The 21,414-nt window shown below is 33.9% G+C and overlaps 2 protein-coding genes across 3 annotated transcripts; both read left to right on the plus strand.

Moving 5' to 3' along the window:
• Positions 1-13,931: 13,931 nt before the first annotated feature.
• On the plus strand, positions 13,932-19,158 carry KT2 (potassium transporter 2). Of its 2 annotated transcripts, none has more exons than XM_047326706.2 (10): positions 13,932-14,161; positions 14,788-14,944; positions 15,105-15,339; positions 15,419-15,661; positions 15,739-15,792; positions 16,007-16,267; positions 16,934-16,986; positions 17,111-17,228; positions 17,441-17,695; positions 17,865-19,158. In XM_047326706.2, the coding sequence occupies exons 2-10, from the start codon at positions 14,906-14,908 to the stop codon at positions 18,980-18,982; spliced, it is 2,376 nt and encodes a 791-aa protein (XP_047182662.1). In that variant the 5' UTR covers positions 13,932-14,161; positions 14,788-14,905; the 3' UTR covers positions 18,983-19,158. The 2 variants fall into 2 exon arrangements, with proteins under 2 accessions (XP_047182662.1, XP_047182660.1); XM_047326704.2 differs by lacking the exon at positions 13,932-14,161 and adding an exon at positions 14,190-14,686.
• A 938-nt stretch (positions 19,159-20,096) lies between these two features.
• Positions 20,097-21,147, plus strand: LOC124848890 (potassium transporter). The gene is made up of 3 exons (XM_047326707.2): positions 20,097-20,431; positions 20,502-20,565; positions 20,843-21,147. Exons 1-3 carry the CDS (start codon positions 20,150-20,152, stop codon positions 21,010-21,012), a joined length of 516 nt encoding a protein of 171 aa, XP_047182663.1. The 5' UTR covers positions 20,097-20,149; the 3' UTR covers positions 21,013-21,147.
• The last annotated feature ends 267 nt before the right edge of the window (positions 21,148-21,414 follow it).

Consider the following 21,414-nt stretch of genomic DNA (forward strand, 5'->3'; position numbering starts at 1 on the left):
TATCAGTTGATCCTGTTAAGAACCAGAAGATGCTTAAAACAGAAACCATGTCAAAGACGAGTGCTCGAAATGCAAGAAAGTTATAACATAGTTAAAAAGAGGAAGGGATGTTCATTCTCTAACCACGTATCATGCAAATGTATAAATTACAGAATGTCATTAGCCAACAGGTATAACAGAACTGTGGAAAACCTATAAGTTATGACTCATTTAATGCTACAATTTCATTCAATCAAGCTCGGCTCTCCTATCTGAAAAGACATTCAAAGCTGAAAATAGCATCTGTTTTACAAAGATGAGCGATCTTCAACCAATGTGATGCCATTACTTGCAAATTATATCTGTCTCCCCAACCCCGATTCCAACACTCCAAAAGAAGAAACAAATGGTGGGGGTAAGGGGTAATGCTCATGCTAAATGGAATTTAAAGAGAAAAACAGTTAAAAGTATACCCGGGATCTTTAGTGCCTCCAAGCCTGGTAACTCTTCTAATTTCAATCCTCCAACCCTCTTCCTAGCAAAATTAAACAGATCAAGCTGAGTTCATCAATAATAGCAAGACATAGCTAATCCAAGCATAACATAAAATATATAGATTAAAATTAAAAAAAATGGATTTTCAAGTTGTAAAATGTTCACATGAAACGGAAGTCATTTATTCACCAAGGAGAAATGAACCATATATTACCATGGTCAAGTGAAAATCTTGGTTAAGAAATTATCAATATGGACAGACAAGAAAAGGAAAAACTGATGTTACAAAGGAGTAGCCATCAAAATGGGCAAGAAAGTGTCCTATAAAGCTTAATGGATAAGTACATCAAAATGATGTTGTAGAAACCACATTAATCTTTCAAGGTCCTAATAATTAAACCACACATAAAAGAGGATGGTATATTCACATCAGACAAAGGGACAAATATTTTGAAAAGATTGACACTCCAACCACGGCTTGCGAGACCAACCACAAATGTGCCAAATAAAACAAACAACGAAAAAGATTAGGGTTCGCGATTAACGATTTCATCGATTACTAAGCATTAGGATTAGGGTTTACTTACCAGATGAAGATACTCCTTCAGCATCCAACTACGACACCCGACGAACAAGGAGATTGCTTGGTGAACGCCGGAACACGACGGACACTTTGACAGAGAGAGAGGACACAGAAGCAGAGCACGACGGACAGGGACTGTGAAGAGGGCTGGAGAGAGGGACAGGGAGAGCGAAGACGGCTCGAGAGAGGGACGGCGAGAGCTCCAGGGTTCGAGAGAGAAAGGACCCGAGGGTTCGAGGAGAGAGATAGCTCGAGGTTTTCAGAGAGAGAGAGTAGCTCGACGGTTCGAGAGGGATAACAAAGAGTGAATGATAGGTTTCAGCTTCTAATTAATAAAAGTACGTTTTTTTAAAAATTATTTTTGAAATCCGTATATAATATACTTCATTCTACTTACATACAGGTAATGGAATTCCAGGGGATATATCCTTATGAAATTTTCCCGCTGCCACGCGCCAAGTTTATGTATGGAATTTATATACGGAAAATCCGTATATAATATCTGTATATAATTTTATTTTAGAATCCGTATGTAATATCCGTATAAAATATTTAAATTATATACGGATTTAAATCCGTATATAATAATCCGTATATAATTTTAATATTTCTTGTAGTGGTTTTTCATCAATTAATTTAGTGGGTTCAAAGGGACTATTCATAACAACATCCCATACACCTTTGTCTATTGACTCAAGAAAGATTAGCGTTCTAATTTTCCAAAAAGCACAATTTTCGCCAGCAAATAGAGGTGGTCTATTTTTGGATGCACCTTCACCGAATGTTTGAGAAACAAAAGCCATTTCAGGATCAAATAATCGATTATACAAAAAGGGGAATCGATTTGTTTTTCAAATAACTTTTGAAAACCAACTCTGGTGCCAATTGTTAGAAATAATGAACCTTATTTCTCAACACCAAGATGGGGTGAATTGGTGTTTTGTAACAATGTTCACTTTTTAAATCTTTTTCGCAAAATAGAATGATCTTGAAATCTTTCTTATGCAGTAAGCAAATATGTATGCAATGAAATTGGAAATGTAAAGAGATACGGATAAAAAATCTAACACAATTTTTATCCTAGTTCGGCCTTAATGCCTACATCTAGTCACCTTCCCAATCAACCTTAGATTGGAGAGTATTTCACTATAATGATCAGAGTATTATAGCCAAAGCTTTACAGAGCACACTCAAATGTAAACACCTTACAAACTCTCAATCAAATATATAACAGAATACACCTGCAAACACAGAACCCCTTGTCCCTGTTGTAGAAACCCTTTGAGAATCCCCTCTCAAAGTCAAGAGCTCTTCACTCTTCTTCCTGACGCGAACGTCCAGGGAAACAGCAAATCAAGGATTGCAAAACCTTCTCCTGATCAAACCATATGCACCTTTAGTCACGCTAATGTGATCAGTCAATATTGTTCAGTCAATTTGCCTCTCAGGAATTCCTCAAGATTCTTCAAATTCTTCGCGTTCTTGATTCTTGGAGCGTTTGTTCAACCTGTAACACTTTACTCATAGAGAATATCATATATGAAAATTTTCAATCAAAGTTATAGAAATTCAAACAATGCGTCAATATATAGTTTTTATCAGTTCTGATGCAAAAAAAATGGATTACTATACTTATGTAATCGGTTACATTAAACCGATGTAATAGGATTACAACAAACTCATCTCTTAATTGAATGCTCAATTAATGTAATCGATTTGCATTAAATGTTGGTCAAACATATTTAAGAATATGATCGTTAAAGCAGTTATGACTAGCATGAAATCAGTTTTGAAAACTTAACAGACTTAATTGAATACACAACACATGTAATAGATTAAGCTTAACACTTAAACATATTTTGAAAACTTTTTCTTTCCAAAAACTCATCACAACACATTTGAAAATCATATATGCAAATACAAGAGTTTTAATCAATTTAACAACTTATGCAATCGATTCAAACTAGTTGTTTTTCTACAGTTCAAAAACCAAGTTGTCTTATTACCTTAATTGATTACTACAACATTGTAATCGATTATGTCATGCAAATATGCTTTTGCTCTTGTGGTTTTCATTACACATAAATATACAATGTGCATACACAGATATAATCACATCATAATCACATTAGTATGCATAAATCACACAGTATGTTCAACATATGCATTTGTCATAGTATATGCATTTATCACAATAAGCATGTACAAATTCACATATGTATAACACAACACAAAAACACTTTTCTGTTGTGACATTACAACATTCATGTGTTGTTGCTATTAATGTGTTGTCATCATCAAAAACATCATAACACATATTTGGGTTCAGCTATCACATTGCTCCCCTTATCAACATATATAATCAAATGAATTAGAACATAAACATAGATAAAGCATCAAAGAGGATTGGTTCTAGGAATGAATTCTACCTCTCTTGGTTATTTTAGACATATGATTTTAATGCAAATTATATGTTAATTTGACTAAGGAATTAGTAATTTAACATATAGATTTACAACTTGCTCTTAAGGAATTAGGATTAGTATGCTTTTGATGTGAATATTTGAATGAGATAGAAATATATTATATAGAGTTTCTACATCATTTGATTCATGAAATCCAATCGAGATGAAGTTTTTATTGAATCATATCACAAGTATTAAATATCACTATTTACAATATGTTTTTATCATTATAAAGCCAACCATGAGTCCTATCAAAGTTGTAATTGGTAAATAAGCATAATTTGACAAACAAGCGCAAATCCCTTAGGAAAACAATACTTGGAACTTCCATTACTTGTAACGAATGTGTTCACTTGTCAAAGAGTTAACACTTACAAATGAAACAACCTCCATTTTCCCAGCTTACCAAAGTCTCGTGTGAAAAATCATATCCAACTTTTCAGTTACGACAATGAAAGACATAACACACAACTTTGCCTCCTAACACCAATAGATGGACAAGCCATTACACAATCACGTCTTCTAACGACTACCAAACCAACGTAACAATAAACAAACTCATCTCCCAATACCAATTGAGACGGCGAGACAAAACACATCAACAACAACCACACACAACTTTGTAACATAACCAAGCAGTTCAGTCATAACCGTAACAACTCAGTCAATAACACTAACAACTCAGCTAATAGAGCAAATAGGTTGGCTAACACATTAAACAACTTGGCACTCATAACAAACAACTCGGCAAACATAAGAACCAACTCGACAAACAAAAGAAACAACTCGGCTAGGATCAAAACCTTCAGGCTAACTGCTAAAACAAATAGGACAACATAGCCAACAACTCACACCTCTCAAATAGCTCAACCAAGGTAAAAAAAAACCATGTTTGACCTTTGAATCACTCAGGTTGAGCTCTATAATCCCAAACCAAAGGCCCTAAACAACTCGATCAGAAACAACTGGGTTAGCCCAACTCGACCAACCCATCCCGACCAATACAACTCGGCCATTATAGCCAAGCCCGACTATATATACCCCAACTTGGCCACATACAAAAATAAGCATGACAATAATTTGAAACATACCTATACAACATGGTAGTAGTCTGGAAACAAAGACATACACAAATAGCATGGCAAGCATTAAAGCAACATGGCAACAAAGACATACAACTTGGCCAAACCCTAAACATCATGGTAGCATTGTGAAAAACTCAGCATGGCCCTAAAACAACATGGTTACATGTAGAATAGGTTGATCACATGCTTCAAAATCATCATAGCAATTATACAACACGACACTGACCTTAAACATCATGGCACACATCTAAACAACTCGGTTTCCAATAAAAAACAACATTATTTAATGAAAAGAGCATGACCAAGGAAATAAACAACTTAAATATACAAAAAAGCACGGCCAAGGAGATAAACATGATGGTGTTAGTGGAAACAACTTAGCTTTATACACAAACAACACGACACATCTAAACAACTCGGTTTCCAATAAAAAACAACATTATTTAATGAAAAGAGCATGACCAAGGAAATAAACAACTTAAATATACAAAAAAGCACGGCCAAGGAGATAAACATGATGGTGTTAGTGGAAACAACTTAGCTTTATACACAAACAACACGACACATACAGAGGCAACTAGGAATCATGCAAAGTAGCATGACAACACATACAAATACTACAAAATTACACAAAACACCACAACAATCCATCAAAATAGCATGGCAATAGGTTAGAAAACCAGGAAAACATGTGAAACCAACTTTGCAAGCACAAAACAACACGACCAAGGTATAATAAGCCCGTTTTTATGCAATACATCATACCGAAGTGACTATAATCGTAGTGTAGTGAAAATACCACGTTTCCAGTGAAAACAACACGGTTTATACACACAACACAACCACAACATTTGACCATTCAGTGCATGAGCAATTAACATATATCAAATGAGAAACAATCAACACCTACTTAGACTTCTTGCCACAAACTAAAAAACATACCAATTTGGAAGAAAGGAATGAGCAATGCACTTAACAGAAAGATATCAATGTAAAATAGCCGGAAATAATATACATCATGCCAAGAACCTGAATCGCACAGTAACCATAGAGGGAAAACTAATGTGGAACCAAAAACCACATTACTACACACCTTAAACAACATGACACTAAACAACATAGACAAGACAAGCACAATAAATTAATGCAATAACAATCACAATCCCATTCACAATCACTGACCACCACATTCAAGATCATACAAAACAATTAATAAGGATAGCTCTCCTTACATGAGTTTCTTGCTAAGCCTTTTCCTAGAATATCAATGCCCTTCTACTACACCCCGAGCTCTCACAAACCTTCATTTGATCAAACTCTCACTCTCATGACACCCTCAAAGTTTCTACCTTTTTTTTTCTAAGGCTTAATACCTCTTTTGGTCCCTAGAAAGAGGGGAATTGTTCAAAGTGGTCCTACCTTTTTTAAAAAGTTCGAAGTGGTCCCAACTTGTGAAAAATCGGGTCAAGTTAATCCTTTTTAGTTACGGCGTCAAAATTTTAACGGTAGAGCTGCCTCGTTGGCCAAAACTTAATGAGTTGTCCATTTTTTGTGATTGCTTGATATATAACGTGTCAATTTTGAATTTTAAAAATACAAATTGAAGCCCCTGGTGGTTGGTCATCAAGGTCGTTGGGCCTCCCGACCATGATCCAAGCTTTATGATAACTCTGCCATGGAGAATATCCTCAAGAGCATTACAGGTGTAATCAAAAAATCCAATCTCCATCTTCAATCTCGCACAGCCATGGCGGTCATTGATGCCACTGCCGTCGAAATCAAATGCCAGATCAAGAACCTCAGTAGTCAGATACTCAAGAATTGAGGCCAAGTATACTGCAGCAGTGGCCCCAACACGTCCATTGGCCTGGACCCTTTGTTTCAGTTGTCTATGGATACGACCCACAGGAAACTATATTTCCAAACACATAAAAGAATTACAAAAATATATAAAAACACATATGGGTACCCCTTAGTATGAAAAAATTACATTTTCAACTAATCAAATGTCATAATAAGTATGACTTTCAGATCTGTTACAGGAAAAGGTAACAAACTTTACATAACTTAATGTACAAAAATTAAAACTTTAAGAACACTTCAAATAAATCTAACCCATAAACTTAAAAATAAAAAATAAGTTGCAGATTATGTATGTGTATGTATGAGTGAACAAGAATGGATAGATTATTCACTCAAAAATGAAACCATATACACTCATACAAAGGACAAATACCTAGCATCTAAAGCAACAAAGAGGGAAGAAATAGAGTGACGAAGGTTTCAAAATTGAAAATAGAGAAAGTAGAAGACTTTAAATAACATAGAGAAAAAGGAAAAGGGGGGAAAAAAACCTGGATTCCTCCACGTGATGAGCGAGAAATAGGTCGTTTCTTGTTTTTGTCTTTGTCCTTGTTGGCTGTCGTGGTTTTCGTTGCAAGAAGCCCCTTCTCTCCCAAATTGCAATATTTGGGTTGCTATCGTCGGAGGTTACACACAGCGTATCACCACTCAGGACGAGCTCTATCATCTTTCCGCAACAGCTGCCGAACGGGTTCTTCACTTCGCCGAAGAGCTCGTTAGCCTCCCAGTTCCCGTCCTCTCGCACGCTCCCTCTCCCTCTCCCTCTCGCTGAACACGTCATTTAACTTCAGTGCCACGCAATCACAAAAAATGGACAACTCATTAAGTTTTGGCCAACGAGGCAACTCTACCGTTAAAATTTTGACGCCGTAACTAAAAAGGATTAACTTGACCCGAATTTTCACAAGTCGGGACCACTTTGAACAATCCCCCTCTTTTTAGGGACCAAATGAGGTATTAAGCCTTTTTTCTAATGGCTAGAGTTTCTATCTTAACATAATATAAATGAGTCATACATAACCTTATTGAGGTTATTTCTTGAAATCTTTATAAAAGCCCTTTATTTTCATAATATAATAAAATAAAAATTATCTTGATTCTTGAAAATCTACTCTTAATTACCTTAATTAGTTTTGTCAAAGACATACACAACAACTATTATAAATATTAATCCACACCACATGTACATCTAAAACAAAAATAATAAAACCAATAACCATATATTATACACACAACAAGAATCAATTACATGACTACCAACCCATGACAAGAGCTCTAACCCTATATACTACACCTCACTCATGTAATAATAATCATTTATTATTTTAAATAACGACTCATGACTATCAATTTTCTAAATATTTATTTTTCCGTAATATTATAATTCATTGCAAACTTTATTTATAAGTATATATAAAATTATTTTTTTCATTCTTATAAACAAGCACAAATATCTATAGACATTAACACATGATGACCGCTAATTGCTAAGTTTATTAACAAATTACTTAAAGTTTAGATAAAACATATAACTTTATCCTATGAAATATTAAAAAGTTTAATTGAATAGTGAATGCTAAAGGTTTTAAAATCATTCAATGATCTAATTTCATCATTTACACTTTGTTCACTTGAATAGATTTGGGGGAAAGTGATTGAATGAATTTGAGAGGATTTGAAGGTAAATTTTTTGTTGTTTATTTGAGTGGATTTGAAGGTAATTGAGAGTGGATTTGGAAGTAAATTTTTTTAATATGTCACATCAATCAAATCCTACACTAATTCTCACAAACTTTACTTCTAAATCCACTCTCACTTACCTCCAAATCCACTCAAATAAACAATAAAAAATTTACCTTCAAATCCTCTTAAATCCATTCAATCACTCTTCCCTAAATCCATTCAAGTGAAAAAAGCCTTATGGAAGAAATTTTGAGAAGTCTCGATATGAAATTGAGACAAAAATGAATGATAAAGAAAAAAAAGTATCTAGCCTTCAACATCCAAGAAAACAAGGAACTATCCGTTAATGTTCTAAAACTAATATAAAGAATACTACATTATTAAGGACCAACTTTCTTTTATTTATAATATATTCACTATGCAAAAAAAAAAAACAAAACAAAAAATAAAGGAGGAGACCATCTAAACAAAACGTGAATCTTTCCCAATTAAAAAAAAAACTAAAATTGGGTTATTTGATTATGATTAAACTATAATCTTACATTTCTTTCCTTTCTTATTGAAAAATCCCACGTTGGACAACCACTCTCATGCATACTCTCTTTCCCTTGTACTATGAGATGCCACTAACAAAGAAACATCCAAAACAAAATTACAAGTATAAATGCAAAGTACAACATTGAAATATATTTTTTTTTTCTCTTTCTTAAAGTTTCTTTGGACTGTGTATGGCATCATGCCCAAATTTTTTTCATTTTCTACATGTCTTTCATGTTTGATTGTTGCTAAGGCCTTGCCTAAATAAACATTTGCAAAATTTGTTGATGATTATAATATAGGAATCAAGCTATTGGACTAGAATTATTTATTTCCATATTTTAGTTTTTCTCTGAATGAATTTATTCATTTTGATATATTTTAAAAAGAGTAAGAAAAACGTCCTTAAAGTTATATTTTTGCATATTGTATGTGCCTTCTTTCTCTAATATATATACTTTAACTCAAAATTTACTTTCAATGGCTATTATTTTTTATAATTTTGCTCAGTACGTAATCTTTTATTTCAACTCTTTATTTTTAAATTATTGTTATCAAATAGTCGTGATCATAATTTCGACACACGTCATAACTAGAATATACAATTTATATTTTTCATTGTATAATTAGTGTATTATTATTAGTGGTTTTTATATTATTTCATTTGTTTATTCGTACATACATAGTATAAGATTCAGTCAACAATCAAATTTAAACAAAAATAATATTAGTTTAGAACTTCAAGTCAAGATTCCTTTTAACTGAAAAATATTTTACAATTATTTTGTAGGGGTTCAACACACATACACATAGATCTCCACACTGGTATCCGCTTTGGATTAAACTCTCACGGATTTACTTTTAGTATCATTCCAAAAGACCTCTTATCAATTGAGGTATCTTATGTATATATAAACTCATGTTCATCTATTATTTTAATTCGATGTGAGACTTTGTTTGTACCTGACATATTTATCATTCTAGCAATGGATTTAAGAAAGTTATGTTAAATTTGACATGAAAGGCTAATCTGATTTAAGTGAAATTTGGCATGAAAGGCTAATCTGATTTAAGTGAGACAATTTCCAATAGCTTTAACAACATATAATCTTTAAGTAACATTTTTTAGTGACAAAACTAATTTTTAATTAGTAGAATTAGTTGGAGTGTCAACGTCATAACTTTCTCGTTTTCAATATTACTCAAGACACTTTTATGGATCTTCTTCATTCATGTTAGATTTTTTTTTTCTTTTTGACTAAGGATTGCTAAATTTTGGATGTGAAGTAATATCTATTACAAAAATCATTATATAATGTCTTAATTTACTCTATGTTGTGTCACACACCACTACTTTTTTTTTTCAACTTTTACCTCGATCAATAATGCAAGAATTTTATGATAAACTCATACTCTAATTAATATTTTATTTGGTTTTTACCTGAAATATTTTTTGTCAAGAACAGAAAATGATATCTTTATTCTTACAACAGAAGGTTTTGTTAACAACACACAATCTTAACTTTTACAAATATCAACATATTCTAATAGAAAAATTTCACAAGACTGTCTTAAATTTATGATCCTATATATCACCTTACAATAGAGATGTTGTAATAATTTCAAAGCATATAATCTGTATTATTTTCTAGATTTTTTATATCTAAATTGAATTTCTATTATGTTTTTAATCTTAATTTTTGACAATTTATTCCAAAAGCATGATTTAATTTCCTATTTGAATTATAATAATTAATAATCTAAGTGTTAAAAATAGAGTCGATTCATTAATTCTTGTAAAATTTTTTTTTGTAAAATCTAATTATAGATTGAATTACTAAGAAATTAGATATCTGATATAGAAATTAGTTCTTAATTAGTGGAGGAATTAGGATTTGTGAAGATTGAATTTGTTGCACTAGAAATATGATCTAAAATCCCAATTACATTATCTAGAGGTATCTGTAACATTCATTCAATTGTTTTAACCGAATTTTCATGTTTATAACCTTTTTGTAAAAAAAAATATTTTTTGAACCTTCTATCTTTATTTTGTAGTTCATTATGTGCAGCATTAGTATAATTATATTTCTACACCAAATAATTATTGGTTAGTCATAATTAGTAATTTTTAAACTTGTTTTCCAGTATTGGAAAAGTCTTTTTGGGACACCATGTTTTCACCAATCAAAGTATTGCATTAAAAGTGGTGTGTTTTCGAAAATTGTACCACCATATACTTGTAGCATCACACAGTAAACAAAGAGGAAAATTAAAAATGCAATAAATATAATTATTCTCATTATTGTTAATTTTTCTTATATGAAAAGGCTAAATAATTAATGCAATCATGATTTTTCATTTAAATTCTCAAAAATAAATAAAATTTAGGTTAGTTTTTAACAATGGTTCACCATAGAAGAAATATATATACCATTAGCCAACATGAGTAAATTCTCCCAACCTTATAATTATCAAATTAGTCTAAGCAATCTAACACTAATACTTTCAAATGACAAGTAAGAGGATGAAAACATATAATTGCTGCTGCCACCAAATTACCTCTCACTCTAAACCTCTAATTAGTTATCTAATCTTGAAAACCAAAAAGTAATTATGCTAAACTTGTTGACCAAAAACCAACATTATACAATGCTGATGAATCTTTGGTTGCAATTAATTTAAAAGTCAGGTAAATAAGTAGGCTATTTTTTTCTTCTCTTCTCTTTTAATGGCTTTCTTTTCATTAAAAAATAATCTCATTGATCTTAATTTTACCTTCCCTACTAAAATAAATGACATAAAACAAGTTTTGCACATTTTGTTCCTTTCTTAGTATAAGAAGGAAATAAATAAAAAGAATGCAAAATTTACGTATTCTATAAATTCGTCACAAGTTATATTTTTCTTTCATTTTCTTAACCAAACATTGCATTGAAGATTGTAACATATCTGCATCAAATGGATTGCTTGGTCCCAAAATCACCGAATACTGCAGATCCACACCGCGTTCCAGCACAATATCCTCGCGTATAACAGCTGTTTGATCCTCAGTTCTCGAACTATGTGATATTTTGAGCAAATCAATCTCTCTATGCTGCACCGATAATGAATGAATCAATAAAGGACACAAATTACTGTATAATGCACTCTTAGCAATGTTATTATTCTTTCTTGTGGTCCAATCATAGTATCTTTTATCTATCATTAATCACTCTTAAAATTTCCATTCCGTAATTCTAATTTCAATGCTGCATGTAGAAAAGTGATCACTATCACTTCATTTTTTCCTCCTAGGAAGTCCTTGCACAAAAGAAATAGATGGAAATAAATTGTCAGTGAGATATTTACTTTCATGCTACAAAAATCTTTTCTAACCAGACAACTTAATACATTTATTAAGCATGGAAACTAACTTGAAAGTTGAAAGTGACCTATGATGTAACTTGTTAACATACCATGTCTTTTCTTCAGGGACTAGTGTGTCCCTTTACACTTTTTGCCATAAAGCCAAATTAGATATTTATCCTTGGATTTAGCTTATAATAAAAGATATTTATTTTTTGGAGAAACACTATTTTCATACTTTATAGTTTTTTAATTATTTCAACTAACCCCTCTTCTTGATAAAAGAAGGATATGAAATTATAATAACAGGCAAAGGGTGAAGAGTGAGAAAAAGACATTATTTTTACTCCTGTGCTATGCTATCCATTATGCAGTTGAAATTTTTAACTGTTAAAAACAACAGCAAAACATTCACAAGCTGTAAAGGACAGTGTCATTATGCAAGTGTACATCCCTTATCAAGGGAATGTACATCCCTACTTTGATGGTAGTCACGTTCTACACTCTTTACAATCCCAAAAATAATAGTAATTATTTGTTTTGTCTACCTTAATTTATTTAGCGACATTCGTCACTGTCGGTTGGTAGAGAAAATTAACAGCCTCTATCTCCACTATTGTTCGTTTAATCTAGAACATAACAGTGTCTCTACCACTGTCTCATCCTTCAGCCTTGAAAAACTACAAAAGAAAATTCTCTGCAATTCGCGGCATGGGATGTATCTGTCCCTTTTGCTTGAAGTGAAGTGGCACCATTATGCACATACACAGGTAAATGATGTATGTATGAATGTAAGGTTTGATTCGTTTCATTGATTCATTAGGATCTACCTCTCAAAATTCCCACGTGGCACATGCATTGTACCATGATATAAATATGTGATAGATTGATAACTCGTTTTCACAGAACGTGTTGAGTGAAGTAGTGACTTTCACGAGCGAAGCTTACGACTTTGGGACGGTGCTAGATGCTGCTTGATCTCATTCTGTTCCTATGTGGAGTGATTGAAAGAAAGCTAGGAGGGTCAGAAAAAGTTGAGTTGGGTGAATGCCAAAAAGGATAAAGTAACTCAAAAAGAGCATAGCAGATAAACCATCTTGGTTGGTTTGCTGTTACGATGGAAAAGATTGGCATTAATGTCTCATAAAGGAATTCTGAAAATCTTGGACTTGCGTGGTGGAGAAAGTGAGGAGCACGTTCACTTGTTCAGGTACCATGACCTTTCAAAATGTGGCATTTATAGTCATGCACATGCCTTTGCTTTTTAAGTCTTCCATCATACTCAATGCAGCATTATGGTCCCTTCCCTCATTTTTCCAAATATGATTCCTTAGATACTATCTTACTCTCTCTTTCTTAACCCCGTTTCAGACCTCACTTTAGTTTGGCACTATGATTAATATACAATTTGGAATTTTGCTAGGTATAAAAACCTGAATATATATAAGATGAAATTTTGATTCTTCATGTTACCATCGAGATGTGTGTTTGCATATCAGTTGAATCAGAAAACAAGGGAATTCATAAGAAACGACAATTTAACGTTAGGAAACGGAAATTCAAGCACACTGTATAATTCATCAGTTAAAAAAACTTAATTTTTTTAATATATTGATAGCCAAATGTTTTGTAACTGAGTCATCCACTAGTGTGGCTGCTTTTACTAGTAACGGACTAAAGTGAATTTCAAAGGGTAGGTGGGTGGGGAAGTATGAATTTTGAAAGTTTGGTTGGCCATGGATAAAAAAAAAGTGTAGTAGATAAATAAAATGACGCAAAAACCTAACATGAAGACAAGAGAGTTGTGGTGCATAAATTAAGTATGGGAGAAGGAAAGGGAAATCAAAAACGATAACTGATCCTCCAAATTGGGTTCATTTGGGGTAGGGATTTGGACGAGTGAACTTGTAACTGTCGTTGAATCACGTGATCATGCTTGGTGTCAACATCATGGGGACGGTTGGCTCATTATATTCTTGTTTTTCTTTTTTCCTGCTGCTGCTGTGTGACTATGCATCCCATTCATCATAATAACTGACCCCAAAATTATCTTCTTTTTGTTCTGTCTTCATCTCCATCATTGTCTCAACTCCCTAGTTCTGTTAGAGATATAATTTTCAAAGGTGCTTCCTTTCTCTCTAAGGCTTAATCATTCTGTTGGATTTACCAACTATTAGTGAGGTGTTTGTTTTATTATCTCTACATGGTCCAGCCAGACCAATGAAAGTTAAATGACTGGAAGGTAAAAATTGAAAGAAAAAGCAAAAAGCCAGATGATAAAATGAGGTGGCACATGATACAACTTGTTCTTTGAAAGATTTTGTGTGGGATGGATGAAATCAATGCACTTGCTTCTTTCTTTGCCTGGTGGTTCTAGCTCTACTGTATCTGACTAACACAATCTGTGGATTCCTTCCCTACAAATATTTTTTATAATGATATTTTTTCAATATCTTTACCTTTTTTCTTCTGCACCATTTCCTTTGAATATATTATACTAAATTGTGATTTAATGAAAAAATATCACCTTAGGAATACTGCTTTTTGGGTTTCTTGTGCCCTTCTTTAGTTTTGAGGAAATAAAAAATTGTGTCCACTGTTCGGCAAGATTTGACAGGGATATGGATGTCATGTGAGTTTATCCAAAAGTGAGTGAATGTCTTCCTTCTTCTAATCACCTCTGATTGTGGGCACACAAGATGGGTGGCTGTAATTTTTGGTCTGAGATTCCTTTATTCTCGTGTTTCAGAGTGCATGTTCCTTCGGTTTGTGTAACATAGGTGGTGCTGTCGAACAGGGCAGATCTGCAGCTACAAGTGTGCTTAAGCTGATACTTTCTGCGTGGAGACCATTCACAAGTGAAGCTAATGGATCTTGAATCCAGGAAGTGTTGGGATACCTCAAAGGTTAGTGCATTAACTTGGAAAAGCTATGCAAAACCAAAGCATGAAAAATGTCGTTTCGTACTGTTTGTGGTTTCTTCATTGTCTGATAAGGGATTGGTGGGACATAGAATTTTAGTTCAAAATGAATACTGAAAGAGTTAGACGCTAAATTGCATTTCAGAAGGACTCTTGGAAGACTGTTATGCTCTTGGCCTACCAAAGCCTTGGTGTGGTATATGGGGACTTGAGCATTTCTCCTTTGTATGTGTACACGAGCACATTTGCGGAAGATATTGAACATTCAGAGACCAATGAAGAGATTTTTGGTGCCCTCTCTTTTGTATTCTGGACTCTGACACTGGTGCCACTCTTCAAATACGTTTTTGTGGTTCTTAGAGCTGATGATAATGGAGAAGGTAAGCATTTGAATGAACATGAAAGAAGCCAATATGCTGCTTCAGCTCTTGTTGATGGTTTTCTTGCATGGTTCTGCAGGTGGTACGTTTGCTCTATATTCCTTGATTTGTAGGCATGCCAAAGTCAGTCTCCTACCAAATCGACAACATGCGGATGAAGCGCTTTCTACATATAAGATGGAGGAGCCTCCAGAGAAAGATACTTCTCGAGTTAAGATGGTACTTGAGAAATATAAGGGTTTGCATACGGCTCTCCTAATCGTGGTTCTTCTTGGCACTTGTATGGTAATAGGGGATGGACTTCTTACCCCAGCTATTTCTGGTAAGATTCCACCTTATTAACCATATTTATACTAATATTTTCTTATCAATTTGTTGACTGGGAATCCATTTGTGTAGTTTTCTCGGCAGTATCTGGTCTTGAGGTATCTATGTCCAAGAAACACCACCAGTGTAAGTTTCACTGATGTCATTCTCTGTATTTCTATTAAATTTTGTTTCCTACTGACAAGGAGGTAACCCAGTTGAAAAAAAAATTGAAGTAGTGTGTATCTGTTTAGAATAAAATATTCAAAGATTTCACTCATAGCTTATCATTGTTGAAATGGTTAGTTTGCAGGATTTCTTCCTTGTTTTTGTATTTGAACCTGTTGATATGCATTTGCAGATGCTGTGATTCCCATCACTTGCTTCATACTGGTTTGTTTGTTCGCACTGCAACACTATGGTACACATAGGGTGGGGTTCCTTTTTGCTCCAATTGTGTTAGCATGGCTGTTGTGCATCAGCACACTTGGTCTATATAATATATTCAAATGGAATCCACATGTATATAAAGCTCTTTCGCCATATTATATGTTCAAGTTCTTGAAGAAGACAAGGATAAGTGGATGGATGTCTTTGGGGGGAATATTGCTGTGCATAACAGGTAAATATAGAAAATTCATCTATGTAGTTAAATATAATATCTTGGACGGTACTCCTGCATAACATATTCATTAAATTCCAAACTTTGTCTATCTAAAAAAATACATACGTTGTTTAGTTGTCTTTTCTGCAACCTCCAGGTCAAAATTATGATTAAATTAAAAAATAGAGTATGCATAGAGAAACTTCTGCATAAGTACTTCTAGGAGAAAAGGTTAAGATAGAAAGTGAAATAAGTTTATCATTAAGTTGAAATTAACTTGTATACAAGTAGAATATAAGAATGAGCCTTCTACAAATTAGCTTATGTTTAAGCTACTTTTATTTTGTGGAGAAACTCGTTTTACTTTTTCTTATTTTTCTTCTTCTAGAAATACTCATGGAGAAGTTTGTCAGAACAGATTCAAATTAATTTCTGAGTGAAATTTACTTTTGAATCAACTCTTCTCTTATTATTCAGCATGCTCCTCCAATAGTGTTCCCCTAAAATTATTCAACGGCATGGTGTTATTTACATAAACAAATTAAGTTCAATTTCACTATAATCAAGCAAGTGTTGACCCCAATATATTTGGTTTTTTAGCGGAGCATTGTAAAATATCTATGGTTGCTTCAACATGATGTTGCTAAGAACATTAAAGACTTCTTATATTGACCTTGTATGCAGGCTCAGAAGCTATGTTTGCTGATCTTGGCCATTTCTCATATATGGCCATTCAGGTTGGTTAATTATATTTTCACATTTTCTATTTCCCTACTTTTTTCCTGGAATATTGACAGCTCTCATGGACCTGGAAGGTCATTTTTAAGCAGGAAAGGTCTTCTAACAGTTTGTCATGTGCAGACTGCATTCACCTTTCTGGTATATCCTGCGCTTATATTGGGATATATGGGACAAGCTGCGTATTTGTCACATCATCATGATTCTGATCTCCAAATCAGTTTCTATGTCTCAGTTCCAGGTATTCATTGTCCAAGCTCACTTCACAATTTCTTACTAGTCTGAAAGCTGTAAAATTGGAAGGAAGCCTCATAAATAGCTAAATAGAAAAAAACTTCTGGCAATGTTGTTGTATATAATACCTTTGTTAGTTTCCTGGAAGTATGTGTATGAATGTTCTTGCCTGTTATGAGAGCATATTATAGAAAACATTGTACAATGTTTTGGTTGCAGAAAGTGTGAGGTGGCCAGTGCTTATCTTAGCCATTCTAGCTTCAGTTGTGGGAAGCCAAGCAATCATCAGTGGAACATTTTCAATCATAAACCAGAGCCAATCTCTAGGTTGCTTCCCAAGAGTCAAGGTTGTCCATACATCTGACAAGATACATGGTCAGGTCTACATTCCCGAGATTAATTGGTTACTCATGATCCTCTGTATTGCTGTGACCATTGGATTTAGGGACACAAAACACATGGGAAATGCTTCAGGTAACCAATACATTTATGCATCACTGACTTAATCATGTTTTTTTTTTCCTTTTGAAATTTTCTTTGCACTATCATAGTTTATGCTAGATGCTTGATTACTTAATTTCAGAGATATTAGATACCTTATGTCGATTGGAATGACCTTTAAATCACTCTTTATTCATTGCAGGATTAGCAGTGATGACTGTGATGCTGGTAACGACATGCCTTACTTCGCTGGTAATCGTAGTTTGCTGGCACAAACCCCCCATAGTAGCACTCTGTTTCCTGTTATTCTTTGGCTCTATTGAACTGCTGTATTTCTCAGCTTCCCTCACAAAGTTTTGTGAGGGTGCCTGGTTACCAATCCTTCTGGCACTCTTCCTCATGATTATAATGTTCCTTTGGCACTATGCAACCATCAGAAAATATGAATATGACCTTCACAACAAGGTATCACTAGATTGGCTTCTAGCCTTAGGACCTAGCTTAGGAATTGCTAGAGTTCCAGGAATAGGACTAGTGTTCACTGACCTCACAGCTGGTATCCCAGCAAACTTCTCCCGCTTTGTGACCAACCTTCCTGCATATCATCGCATCCTTGTTTTTGTGTGTGTGAAATCAGTGCCTGTCCCTCACGTTCCTGCTGCTGAGAGGTATCTTGTGGGGCGTGTAGGACCTTCTGCTCATCGGTCCTACAGATGTATAGTCAGATATGGATATCGTGATGTTCATCAAGATGTTGATTCCTTTGAGTCAGAACTAGTAGCAAGACTTGCAGATTTCATCCAATATGATTGGTACAGGAGTAGGAGGAGCAGCATGAGCGTTGAGGATGATGTCTCAAACTCTAATGAATCATCAAGTCACAGACTAACTGTGATTGGAACAACTGGTTTCTCCATCCAACCAGGATATGAGAGTGGTGGTGAGAGTGTGCAGCAAGCCAGTGTCTCTGTTGGATTCCCTACAGTTCAAAGTGTGAGTGATGTTATTGAGATGGAACCAACAGTGAGTGAGAGGAGAGTGAGGTTTGCTATTGACTATGAGCCTGAGAGCGATGCAAGGTCTGAGGTAGGAGTGCAGATGCAGGAAGAACTGGAAGATCTTTATGCTGCTCAAGAAGCTGGGATTGCCTTCATTCTTGGACATTCCCATGTAAGAGCAAAGCAAGGCTCATCTGTCCTGAAGAAATTGGCACTTAACTACGGCTACAATTTCTTGAGAAGGAATTGTAGAGGCCCTGATGTAGCACTTAAGGTTCCCCCAGTTTCTCTTTTGGAGGTTGGCATGGTTTACATTGTGTAGAAATATCTAACTTGTAATTAGTCTTTTTCTGTTGTCTTTCTTATAGAGACACAGGCTTCAATGCCATATGTGCAGTTTCTCAAGGATTTTGTGAATTGAGACTGTGGGGGTGACTGATCGAGTTTACATAATTTAACGTAATTTATATATAGAATGCTTTCATTTTTTTTTCTCTATTTCCGAGAGTAGTTTACATAGAAGACTAGAATGCATAGCAGAAGGTTTGCATGGATATATGCTACCATTCCCTGTTCTTTATATTTGCAAGGATATAACTTTATAAAATTAAGGGTCAGAAGGCACTGTAATTCCTGTAAACTTGTCGTGAGAGAAAGAATAGCCGGAAAGACGGACATCAAAAATACTGATTTTTGAGACCAATTTTCTCAAATAATTTCTTTTATTTGACATCTTGTTTATGTATATTAATTATTACTAGTACTTTAAGTTGTTGATTATATTATTTTCTAAATTCTTAATGTTTCCCTTGTAATTTAAAAATAAAGTAAATACACAAATTCTAAATTATTGAAATTTAAAGAGATAAACAATTAAAATTATGTTTTTAGGCACAATTTCAAGCAAATAAGTATAAAAATAAAATAAATCAAAATCGAATCAACCCATATGAGTATGTAATCAATTAAGAAAATCTCATTATTGATGATACAGTTTCATGTTTAAAAGTAAAATAACAAAAGTGAAACAAAGTAGTATTTCTAAACACAACTTCAACATACTCCTTATAAGCAAAAACCATAGACTTCAATACACTCCAACTTAAAAATTTTATAAATTGAATTTTGTGAAAGTAGATTAAATTTCATAAAATAAGAGCCAACAAGCACTAGTATTACTACGTGGTCTTTAGCCAGATATTTTAGTAAATAATTATGAACACGAATTACACAATTACGTGGCACAACACAAAGAGAGAGAAAGATAAAAGAGATCCTGTGGTATTTGAGTTCCCTAAGGTGCCACATAGTCTTCTATTAACCACCAGGTTTTATGAGTGGCAAGAGTGCTGTGGACAAATTGACATCCTTGTGTGGCTACAATTTCGTGGCACCAAAACTTACAAGAACAAACACTTTTGCATATAAATAATAACTGCAGGAGCGTGGTTGAGAATCAGGGTGGTGCTGAGTACCAAAAGAAGCTAAAATGGGCCTAGGGACTCTGCCATTGACCCCTTCTTATACCAGTTTTTCTCCAAACTCAGGACTTATCCATGACACTCTTGATTGCAGCAGAGTGAATAGAAGCATAAAGTTCAGAGTTTCAGCCAAACAAGAGAAGCAAGAACCCAATAAGAAAAAGCAATCCTTGTTTAGCAGTGTGACCGAGGCTCTTGATTTTTCCCAAGTGAGATCTGCTGAGGATGCTCAGCTTATAGAAGAGGCTAGAGAAGCCACAAGAGCTGGAGAAAGGATGAACAGAGAACAGGTATATTGTACTCTTTCAACTCTTTAATCCTTTCTTGATCCCTCTAACTATCTTTTTTTGTTTACTTCAGTATGGAGCTCTTAGAAGGAAAATTGGTGGTACATACAAGGATTTTTTCAAGTCCTATGTTGAAGGTACGATATAGTTATCTTTTTTTAAATGGCCAACATTCTTCAATCCTCATTTTCCTTCTTTGGCTAATGAAATTCTATACTAAATGTTTTTTTTATACTCTTTTTACCATAATTCATGTCCCAATAAGTGTTTGTCTGACTCAAATGCATTGGTTACAGTTGCATTTTTTCCATTTTCTGATGGGTTAATATCAGAAAACTCGTATTTGGCTTATGGTTGGTTGAATCTGCGTCCTAATAAGCAATGTTACTGAGAAATTCCTTTTCCATTGAACAGTGGATGGAGCATATGTTGAAGAGGGATGGGTTGACAAAACATGCAAGGTGTGCAAAAAGGACACCAGGGGAGAGGAAAGGCAAGTTGACAACTTTGGAAGATATGCTCATGTTGCATGTTTAGACAAGTCCAAATCAGGGAACTTTTTTACCAGATTGTTCTCTTCTTAAAGAACACATTTTCTCATATAGTATGATAAAGTTTCTGTTATTCATCCAATGATCACATTAGGTATTCAGCTTGTAACTATCTCAGGGCTTTATCATCACAGTAAAACAAAGATGAATATCATTGCCTCTTGAACAGATTGTGGATTTTATTTCAATTTTTAACTAGAAGTTTACAATTTCAAAGTTCTAAACTTGCTGAAACAAAAATGTATTTATCTGATTGTGACTAAGCTACAATTGAATCAGTCTTCAAGAAACTAACAAGCTACTACATCCGATTTAATTAATATATAGTCGGAAAGCACGCAAGACTTGAATGATATTTAATAAAGGTTTTTTACATACTACATCAGATTTAAAACTAATAATATATAGCTCAGTTTGTATAGTTTAAGGAATTGT

The sequence above is a fragment of the Vigna umbellata genome, chromosome 2 (assembly GCF_029865625.1).
Source record: "Vigna umbellata cultivar VRB3 chromosome 2, Vumbellata_1.0, whole genome shotgun sequence".
Lineage (NCBI taxonomy): Eukaryota > Viridiplantae > Streptophyta > Magnoliopsida > Fabales > Fabaceae > Vigna > Vigna umbellata.